This window comes from Sinocyclocheilus rhinocerous, unplaced genomic scaffold (assembly GCF_001515625.1).
Source record: "Sinocyclocheilus rhinocerous isolate Xijiao unplaced genomic scaffold, SAMN03320098_v1.1 scaffold62, whole genome shotgun sequence".
NCBI lineage: Eukaryota > Metazoa > Chordata > Actinopteri > Cypriniformes > Cyprinidae > Sinocyclocheilus > Sinocyclocheilus rhinocerous.
The window spans coordinates 2,948,096-2,959,006 of NW_015656585.1; the positions used below are offsets into that span (position 1 = coordinate 2,948,096).

Consider the following 10,911-nt stretch of genomic DNA (forward strand, 5'->3'; position numbering starts at 1 on the left):
CGGTTACGCCTTCTTTCTTTGCGTGAACGTTTGGGCGGCGTTATGCAAATCTTCCGAGATCGTGACGTAGGTATGTGGGGGTGTGTTAGAACGAGCCGTTTTAGGTAGGCGTGGCTGACTCTTAACTTTTATAAAGAATATCTCTTTGGATTTGAGACTTTAATCTTTGCAACTTTACAGATCTTCTTTATGCACCAAGAGCTTGTAACACTCCAAAGAGAAAGGAAAAATTGAAATCGCATCATATGACCCCTTTAACACGAAATATGTTTCTTCTAATTTTTTTCACTATGTAGTATTAGAAATAGTTAGCTATATACTGTTATCAGCATATGTTGAAGTAGATTCGTCTCGTCGTCTCTGAGAGAATATGCGGCATCAGATGCCAAAAGCTCCGTCATTCCGTTTTTACTTTCACTTTCTGTATAGTGAATAGACTGACATTAAGACGTTCAACGGAATAACTCTAGTGCAAAGTTTGCACGTTGCTAGTGTGATACCCATTGGCTTGCCTTCATGGTTTAAAACATAAATATTTCCAACATTGCGACGTAGCTATACGTGTAAGCTCTACACTATACAATTAATTATTTACATTGTGTGCACCTTGTTCGTTATACTCACATTTATTTGTGTCGGCCCACAAACTGAATTCTACATTAGCATCACAAGTTATTATGTTGCCTTGCTGCTGTAAACAAATTTCTGCTTCACATTACACCCCATAATAACAGGTTCTTCCTGATCTTGTTTGGGACACAACTAGCTCTGTATTTTCCCATTACTCCATGTTTCTTAGTTGTTCTGACATGTAAAAACAAAGCAGTCCTGCCCCCAAATAGCTGCCCAAATATATATATATAATGTATGTAAGGTTGTTGTCGTCAGAGCTTGAACTGATTGTACTGATTTTCATTCTTGTTATCTCAGGTTGCAGACATAAAGCGGGCCAACAATCTTCTAACTGAGCAGGACTTCTTTGCGCTGCGTTCCATAAGGATCCCTGTGAGAAAGTTCAGCTCATTCACAGAAACTCACAACACCGCTCCCCACAAAAGCAGCTCACCAGGTGGCACTCGTAGAATCTCGGAGATCCCGATTTCTGGAGCTTCTTTAGATTTCTCATCCTCTTCCTCATCTGTGGACAGCGTGGAGTGCTTCCTGCAGGAGAAGGACAAGGACATTCAATTTCTCGTCAAGTCATCTGCCCCTTCCGGGAGCGGCCTGAACGAGGTTGTGTCCTCGCTGGAGCAGCCGCTTTTGGGAGACCCCGAGCGTAGACCAGCCCAAAAGAAAGACCCATACTATGGTGCTGACTGGGGAATGAGATGGTGGACCGCAGTTGCCATTATGTTGGTCGTGGGCATAGTTACACCTGTTTTTTACCTGTTGTACTATGAAGTTTTGATGAAAGCAGATGCTAGCCACCATACTACCATAGACTCTATCAGGCCTGGACCAACACAGGCAGCTGCTGCTGAGCCTCATGGGTTACCACGGACCAGTGCTGCCTCTCACCTACAGCCTGCTCCTAAACAGCAACATTTTGTGAATCATGAAGAGGAAACATAAAGGGGCACTTAAATTTTAAGGGAAAATTAATTACATTTTAAGTGAAATTAACTGAAACACGTGAGAGGATCGAGTAATCACGAAATGATTCCAGTCCTGTCAGTATTTGTCCTTGATGCATTTTGCAGTTGATTGCTGGTTTTGTTATGTGTGTGTCACTCATGAGCCAGTGTATATCTCTGTACCTCTATTAAGCTCGTAGTTTGCATCAATGGCAAACAGCTGATATATTGTTTAAGATATTTGCTGCCACTGTTTGGTTGTCAGGGAAATAAACATGGTAATTTATTTTAGAAAATGTAGAATCCAGATTCAGTATTGCAACTAATGGTAAAAAAAAAAAAAGTTGCTGGTTTTAAATTTTTAAACTTTGCTTGTAAAAAAGAAAAACAAAACTTAATGGAACCATAATGGATTCCTGTTTTTTTCTTCTAGCAAGAGCACAGGGATGATTTGTATACTATTCTCAAACATGTTAGATTCCATTGAAGTAGCAGAGATGTAAGCATTTCTATGAAACATGGAGTACACTGATGACATTTGAACAGTATGTGCCTTCATCCTGTAGATGCAGGTTGAAAATAAAGGAATTATATTTTAGTATCTGAATCTCCTAATTATTTTTAAGCTTTGAATTTTGTAATCATTTAACTTAAATGATACCAGTTTAGACAATTATCTATATAATTAAACTGAATCTTATTTTTATACCTATAAAACACTGCTCTTTGTAGACATGAAGTGTATCAACTAAATCTAGTCCTTTTATATAGTACATACGTATTGATACATATTAATTATTGTGCATGATATGATTTGCATGATATTTATGATGTTTTTTTTTTAATTAAGTGTTTTTTTTTCTAGTAAGTGGCTTCATCCATGTGGTCATCACTTCCTCCCCCGTAATCACCATCTTCAAAGTAGTTTGCTATGTAGTCATTTTCCTATGGGAAGAAAAAAAAAGTTTGATCATGCATTGAGTGCTTTTAGTGCTCTGGAATTCTAAGTACATTTGTTATTGATTATTCAAACACGACTGCCGTGTACTAAAATACTCTGTGCTGTCAAAAGAGTTGCACTAAAATAGTTTTCCCAGTAACTGAAACCATGTTAGATATATGCGGGTACTTGGGTGTGCACTTGACCGATGACAGGAATGCCATAAGGTTTGTTAATGAATGAATGAATGAATACCACAGACAAATAAATAAACACCACCTCACACACCTGGGGCCCATTCTTCGTACGTCGCTAACTCAGTTAGCTGGATTTGATTGTTGACGATTTGGAATGATCTTGGATTGTTTGGTTCTTCGAAGCTCATCCCGGAGTTGCTGTCATAGCAACAGGTCCATAAGCTTAAACCTGCCCGGGAGCAGGCTTATTTAATGTAAAAATGATTAGATTGCAACTTTTTAAGCAGAATTGATACTTAAAATCTGTCCTCTACCACCGCTAATTTATTACAAGAGTACCCTACTAATCCAGGGACAATAATTTTAAAATAATAATTTAAAAATGTATTTAAAGATAATATAATAATGTTGTGTAGTCTTTAATACTACAGACAGACAGTTTTACTCACTGAAAGATTTATTCGTCATAAAATTATTACTTCATAATTGTATTCGAGTCTTACACACATGCTATACAAATAATGTAGAGTCGTGCATTCATTTGAGTGATTATAGCTATTATGTGTGGCTTGGTGGAGCGCGCAGGAGATACAGATAACATGATCTTGACCCTTAAGAAACTTTAATTAATGCTGTCACATAACAAATCTGTTCAAATATAAAATTAAATGAATTGCTACTGTCTTGCCACCAGCCAATCGCTGCATTGCTGATCGTGGTTTCGAGTATCGATACATAGCCCTTTTTAAACCAACCCATGAACGCGCAATTATCTCAGATAACTCAATCCAGCCATACTAATCATCAACAACAGGTGCGTTCGAAGAACCGAATTAGCCAGATCCTGATTAGTGCGATGATACCGTCTTGGATGTGACATTTCATCTCGGATGTAATAAGCGACGTAAGAAGAACGGGGCCCTGAATGTCAGGTGCATCAGATAAAAATATTAGTAAATAAATAAGAAAATAGTGTCACATGTTACTAGTGTTGTAGTCAAGACCACCTAATCCGAGACCAAGACAACACCAAGACTTTGAGCGGTTGAGACCGAGTCAAGACCAAGACCAGACCAGCATTGCTCAAATTCATCTAAAGGATCCACATTTGCTGCCTGAGAAATGCCTTATTTGTAATAATTAAATACAATAATAAGACACTTAGCTGTTACAGAGCAGTTACCAAACAAATTAAATCTTTAACAACAAAATTCATCTTTGCACTGCAGTGGTGGCACAGAAGCTGCATCTGAATTGGTACAATTACAAATGCATAAATAATGTTGAGAATAATGTTAAAAATTGTTTACTGAATGTTTTTATAAAAGCAATATTTTTTTTTCCAAAACAGTTCTCTTGTTCTTGTGATATTGCTTAATTATATCATATAATATAAAAATCCACATCTCATACACTCAAGCACTATTTTTGCAACAATGTCTTGAATTTTGTGTGTGTATGTATTAATTTTGGTGACATTTTTGACACAGTCCCTTAATAATTTCTGACCCGGCATAACAGTATAAATCATTTGTTCTCAGCCAGGGGCCGGGGTCCACTATGGGGCTCAACAAACTTCCAAGGGGACCTCAAGATGACTTAAAATAGTTTAAAATAAAACAAAACAAGCATTAAAATGAACTAAAACACATAAAAATCAAGACAAGACAAGACAGAGTACAAATGCGGTCGAGACCAAGACAAGACCATCAAAAAATGGTCTTAAGACCGGTCTCGTACTACAACATTACGTTTTACAAACTAAAGGACAAGTCAAAGAAAAACAAATGTTCTAATGTTTCCATTAGTAGAATGAAAAGCTAATTGAAACCTATTTGAAAAGCAGCTTTTAGCTTTGCACAGACACATTTTGTTGTGATACAATCACACCAGTCTCGTGCTTAAGCATGCACTATTTAAGGGTTATAGTTAGACTAAAGTTGAAATTAAAAAAATTAATTTCTGTGTTAAATTTTCATGTACAACATGCTACAGATGCTGTTGAGAAAGAATTGTTTAACCTTAAATACTGCTATTAGTAAATGCTTTTACCTCTTTACAATTTCTTCTTCCTCCCCTTCCTCATCATCTTTCTTCCCTCCCTCTGCTTCATCCTCCTCGTCTGATTTTACGTCTCCCTTCTTTTCAAGTTCCTGAAAAACAAACGCAAGTGAGACAACAGCACAATCCAACTCTGTATGTATAATGCAGTTCATTTAATAAGTTTAGTATGTGATGACCTATGAACGTACATCAAGTTTATTCAGCACTTCCTCCTTGTCCTTACTTGAGATCTTTGCATTTTTCTTAGTATCTGTAAATATTAAAATTATTTACAGGTTATTCAAAAAAGCTGTTTGGTTTAATGAGGGATTCTGCATTTTGTGAAATTACCTCTTTTCTTTCTAATTATCTTCTTGTGTGGCTTCAGCTCCTTTGGAAGACGGTTCCAATCTACAAAGCAAGTTTATAATTTGTCTGAAATCAGCCAATTTAAATAGTACTCATAAGTGATTCATGTATTACCCGGTGTCCAGTTGTCATCTTCAATTCTTTTAATTTCTCTTGCGTATTTCTCCTTGTACCTCTCCACATCTGTGAATTATACTGGTGAGCACATTGGCAAACGCTTTTAAAAAGATCACTTTCTTTTAACTTCTAAATTTCTGACTTTTCATATTTTAAGTAACATTGTAAAAATAATAAAACAATCAAATAACAATCACAACTATTTTCAAGGTTATACTATCCCTAATCAGTTATACTATTTCACTTAAAGTTAAACAGATTTAATGTCTTAAGGCCACTGTTAAAACACAACATTGCCCTCAGTGCTCTCACTCAAAAGTAATGTACTTTTACAATATGATTATCTCAGAAATCCTAAGACCCCAAGTAGGAAGCAATAGGGATTATATGTTACCAAAATTAAATAAAGGCTACTATACTCACCTCACTTTCCTGCATGGGGTATTATGTTAAATGGGAGGTCTTTCATTTGTCCTCTCATCTCTCGTTTCAAAGCTCTCATATAGTCTTTATCCTCTCCAGCTTTCAAAGGCCCTGGTTTATATTAAATTTGCTGAAAAGGAGCGCAGAATTATGTCCTAGATGGTGTAATGCATTTCTCTAAATCTAAAAAAAAAAAAAAAAGTCAGAGGCTTTCTAGATAATGACTATCTGGCCTTAACAGAAGTAGATTTTAAAGTTCAGAGGGGTGAAAAAGGAAGAAGAAAACAACTCACTGGGAAGAGTGGAGTTGGCCCTTGTTGAGTTTCTGGCATGGACCCTCTGGTGAGACCCAGGGCCTCGATGTTGAAAGTGAATGCTGCTATTCCTCTGCCCTTTCCTGACATTTTGGTCAGTCAAATGTTCCTTACATTTCCTGGGTGATGGAGGGGCTGATAAAGTATCAACTGGCCAAATTATAAAAATATTGTGGTTGTTCTTGGACATAATTACTACTAGCGTCGTTGTAAACACGTTGCGTCGTGGTAAGTCACGTGACGCGCGAGCACCAATGGTTTTTTTGGCGTCAATGACGTGAAACCTAAAACGCGCCATTTTTTAAATTGAATGTTAGGGATGGGCGATACCTCTTAGTTTATTTTCGATCTGATACCGATATTTTCAAATTATTTTTTTTTCGATACCGAAACCTATAAACTAAACTGATCTTTTAAATTATTAAAAGAACATAATCAGTAATCATACTCCCTTAATATTAGATTTTAAAGCCATGTTTTTTAACATTCCATAGGCCTTTTTTGTTTACACTGTCAGAAATAAAATATACTATAATTGTATTTGAGCCCTTTACTGGGGCAGTAACCTCAAAGGTGCAACTATACCCCTAAAAGTGAGCATATTAGTTCCATACAAATATGCATGCTTTAAAGGTGGGGTAAGCGATTTTCCAAAAACGCTTTAGAAAACTGATTCGGGCCGAATGGACCCTTTTCACAAGACTGTGATGACGTTTTAACGGTCATCAGCATCGTAAATCCTCGAAAGTTTTTCATATTTGTATTTTTTAAAAATTTATGTAAATTTATAACACTATTCTTTGTATTATTTGAGCAGGAGAAATGGTTGTATCCAACACAATTATTCGCTAATATAGTCTATTTTTCCACTTAGAATTTTTTCCCACTTATTTTATGCACCGAATTTCTTGATAAATAAATAAAATTAGTGGTTAAAAAATGCACTTTAGAATCGATATTTTTATGTGAGGATCGATCGATCCGCCCATCCCTATTGAATGCCATCTCTAATGATTTGGGAATAGACTTCGCTGGGGGAAGATTATCTTTGGACAATTGCTTCAGAATCAATCTGGGCATCACACAAAGCTGTCATGTTGCTTCAGAAAACGCGAAATAATTTCGTGTGGATTATTTTTATATGATTTTGGAAATGAAGATTCACTGCATTGAACATGTAAGTGGGTGAGTAAATAATGACAACATGCAGTATGTCTTTAAAACTGGACCACTAAGGCAGCTGGACGCATTACAGCAACAATTATTTAAGGTGCAACTGCTTAGCTTGTTCTGTTACAGCTTTTGGACGAATATAAATTAGTACCTGTGTACGCAATTAAATAGTATTTTGGATGATTAATATGCATGACTTGGGTGGTGCCTATTGCCGCATTGACCAATAGTATTTCGACTCTCCAGTACGTCATGTCGTTACGCTCGATGACGTACTGCGCTTGCGGAACAGGGTGTCAGCGTCCTTTCTGCGGCCGCAGCAGCTAGGATTTGAAACCAAAATTATAGGTTAAAAGCCATAATTTAACCTTGTATGCAATAATAACCTCTTGAATGTATTGGAGATGTCTGCGACTGACTGGTACGCGCATAAGTCGCTGGAAAATGGCGTGTTTTGGATCCAGGAGCGGTTTTATGAATCGCGGAACAGGGCGAATATCTGGCTCATACGCGGGTCCCATCAGGACGTGGTCATAGATACCGGACTGGGTTTACGGAGTCTGCCTGAATACATCAATAGTAAAGGGCTGCTAGGGGACTATTCGAAGCGCAAGAACCCACTTTTAGCCATTGGCACGCATGTGCATTTTGATCATTCGGGTGGGCTGCATCAGTTTCAACAGGTGGGCGTGCACAAGGCGGAGGTGGATGCTCTGGCTAACGGTGACAACTTCGAGACCGTGACATGGTTATCTGACCGCGAGATCGTGGAGGATCCTGCGCCTGGATGGCGAGCAAGAGAGTACAGAGTCAAGGCGGTTACGCCAACACATATATTACAAGAAGGTGGGCTATTATACTGTTTTCATGATTATAATGTTATTGTAATGCATGCAACACTGTAAATATTTGTGTGTGTGTATACACACTATTATAAAGTAGAATAATGCAGTGAATTGCATGACTTCATTCTGGGCAGCATTGCATAATACATTTGAAGAGCTCTAGAGAAAGATCGAAAAAAATCAGATCATGATTGACTCACCAGAGGCATGTCAGTGGTTAGTGAAAAGCAAGCTCACTGTCTAATGTGGCTTCATCTCCTTGATGGTGGAAATACACCATTATAGTGGACCATTGGCGGAAACCCAGCAGAATCGGAGTAAAGTTCTGAGTAAATCATACATGACCTCCTCCCTATAATTCTCTGTGAATGGACTGTTTTGCAGTGAGTTGTGCTACTGCATATGAATAGATGTTCAGTCAGTGGACAGATTAGGCCTATTTTTTTCATGCCAGTGCATCTCCAGATGTTAAGATGACGCACAGAATGTCTGTAGTGAGTATTGTGTTGTATTGTACGTGTTTACTTAACAGTGTTTTTTTTTAAAGTATGTATATAATTCAATTTAGTTATAGTTAAAAAGTTATGCTTAGCTGAAAATATTTAATCAGTAAGAAAGTACTCTTTGTGAATACAGTCAAATAAAATAATTTATACAGATTCTTATCCAGTAATTGACTGTAAAAGTCATGGAAATCTGTTGTGGAAAAGGTGTGTGTACTCTGAATTATTTCTGTGCCTTGAACCCTTCTAGTAAATGTTTGTGGATGTTTAAAGGCATAGCTTAGGCAGATGTAATCACTGTGTGTTACCTAACAGCTTATATCCAGCAAACACACATATTTGCTTTTAAAAGTATATGATTAAAACCTTTTAACTCAACATTTTTGTTCTTGGATCAGGATATCTCAGCTCAGCTGCACTAATTATAAACTAACTCTTACTTCTACATTACGTACCTCACAAATCCTTCTCTGCTTCATAACTTGTGCATCAGTCGATACAGCTTCTGCTGTGTCAGTGCTGCAATGCAGTGACAATATCCAGTTTCCACATTTCCTTCCTTTCCTCCTTCTCCAGGCGATGTTATCAACCTTGGGGACCGACAGCTTACTGTTCTCCACATGCCGGGCCATTCCAGAGGCAGCATTTGTCTCCATGACAGGGAGAACAAAATGCTGTTCAGTGGAGACGTGGCCTATGATGGTTCCATGATTGATTGGCTTCCATACAGCCGGATCAGCGACTACATTTGTAGCTGCGAAAGGCTGGTTAAGATGGTCGATAAAGAGGAGATTGACCAGGTCATGCCTGGCCATTATAACACTTTTGGGAGCAAGCGTCTACACCGGTTAGCCTCCAACTACATCGCTAGTGCTGGCGCCTGCCACAGAGCCTCCACCTGCTTGGTGAAGTCCATTGCCAGCCTGGCACTTCGAGCCTCCAACTCGAGAAGTGCCTGCTAGTAGTCATGAAAAGACTACTATGCAACAACATGTCATTGCAGACCTCAATATATGAAAACACTGAGCAATACAGTGTGCTAATGATATACAGAATACAGGTTGGTAATATTATTTGGGATCAAGGATCAAAATAATGAAAAAAATGCTGCATAATATCCATCAAAAGCATCAAGAAGAACAGTAGACATTGTCATATTTTAAAGGTGCTGTTTGTAATTTTCAACGATAATGTGTAGAGGTATCTAAAAGACTATCCAAAAAAAACGAAATTGGTGAGCAGCCCAATATAGCAAGATTTTTTTCCTTGCCCAAACCAGTTAAGTGCAAATCCAGCACCACAGCCCATTTCATTGGTCAACTCAATCACACAGACTTTACTGATGCATTTTAGAGTAAAAAAAAAAAATCATAGATTGGTGCAATTGCGACAAATTATATATATATATATATATATATATATATATATATAAATTATTATTAATACATTTTAATATCTTTAATATTAATATATTATAATAACAGTATTATTATAGTTCATGTTTTGAATTAGTTTGGATTTTTATGCTTTCGTTTTCATTTTAACTTTAGGTTGTATTGTACCATTTTTCATTTATTATTATTATTTATTAGTATTATTGCTATTATTATTATTATTATTATTATTATTATTATTATCATCATTTTTTAATTAATTAATTTTTAACTCTGTGTGCTTAACTCGTTTGGGTTTAAAAAATATTAATAAGAATTCAAATGGTTTTGGACTCGCCGTTCCAGGACCAAATGTTTGGAGAAACTTATTTGGACTCAGTATTATTTTTTTAAATTCCATTTTGGTCACTAGTGATGCAGAAATTACACACTGCACCTTTCATAAAGAATATCATTATACAAACACTTGGTAACTGTAAGGCTTACACAGGTAAAGACTTGGTATGTCTAGAGATCAAAAAATCCCTCGTAAGACACATTGTAGCAGACATAAACTTCCAGTCACCTCTTAAAGTAATCTGATCGGTTTCAGATGGATTATCTTTGAAGAGACAGAGATATGTTAGTTAAAATGGGAGACAAGATAAATTAGTAGCCAACTGTTGACTTGTTCTCTATGGCAGTATCTGCATGAGATATTGATGTAGCACAGCATGAACGCAGCATCATTCTATAGTGTGTTGTGTGTGATCGAAGTGCATTATCTACAGACAAAATCATGATCTTTCAGCGGCAGTCATATTAGTCAGGAAAAATGACTAGCCTTGACTGAAAGATGCTGAACAATGATTTTTGTTTGGTTTAGTTTCATAACACTGCCTCCATACTAGTAGTTCTCTTTGCTGTGCGCTTCTTTGCAAACTGCACAATGACTTTGATTTATTTGTATTAGTAATTTTTATATTGAAGCACATAAGTCAACGTGGGTGACAGTAGGTAGTTCGTGGAAAGCCAAATGC

General features: G+C 37.0%; 3 protein-coding genes across 3 annotated transcripts in view; 2 read left to right on the forward strand and 1 right to left on the reverse strand.

Annotated features, from left to right (window-relative positions):
• The window catches only part of lysmd3 (LysM, putative peptidoglycan-binding, domain containing 3), a 4,375-nt gene extending 2,200 nt beyond the window's left edge, over window positions 1-2,175 (forward strand). Inside the window, exon 3 of the mRNA XM_016527814.1 lies at window positions 931-2,175. Coding sequence (XP_016383300.1) covers window positions 931-1,572 — 642 coding nt within the window. The 3' untranslated portion in view covers window positions 1,573-2,175. The remainder of the gene's footprint in view (window positions 1-930) is intronic.
• Window positions 2,176-2,432: 257 nt separating this feature from the next.
• On the reverse strand, window positions 2,433-6,164 carry LOC107720184 (DNA-directed RNA polymerase III subunit RPC7-like). The gene is given in 7 exon segments (XM_074560108.1): window positions 2,433-2,519; window positions 4,764-4,864; window positions 4,964-5,025; window positions 5,106-5,165; window positions 5,238-5,306; window positions 5,664-5,793; window positions 5,957-6,164. Coding segments are annotated over 7 exon segments (549 nt in total). The 5' UTR covers window positions 6,068-6,164; the 3' UTR covers window positions 2,433-2,503.
• A 1,264-nt stretch (window positions 6,165-7,428) lies between these two features.
• On the forward strand, window positions 7,429-9,880 carry LOC107720183 (metallo-beta-lactamase domain-containing protein 2-like). Its single transcript, XM_016527815.1, has 2 exons — window positions 7,429-7,996; window positions 9,075-9,880. The coding sequence occupies exons 1-2, from the start codon at window positions 7,555-7,557 to the stop codon at window positions 9,458-9,460; spliced, it is 828 nt and encodes a 275-aa protein (XP_016383301.1). The 5' UTR covers window positions 7,429-7,554; the 3' UTR covers window positions 9,461-9,880.
• Window positions 9,881-10,911: the final 1,031 nt, after the last annotated feature.

Bases quoted from the DNA above. Each gene is read 5' to 3' on its own strand.
- LOC107720183 (XM_016527815.1), top strand. From the start codon at position 7,555: ATGTCTGCGACTGACTGGTACGCGCATAAGTCGCTGGAAAATGGCGTG. The intron at 7,997-9,074 runs GTGGGCTATTAT...CTCCTTCTCCAG, and splicing joins AACACATATATTACAAGAAG to GCGATGTTATCAACCTTGGG.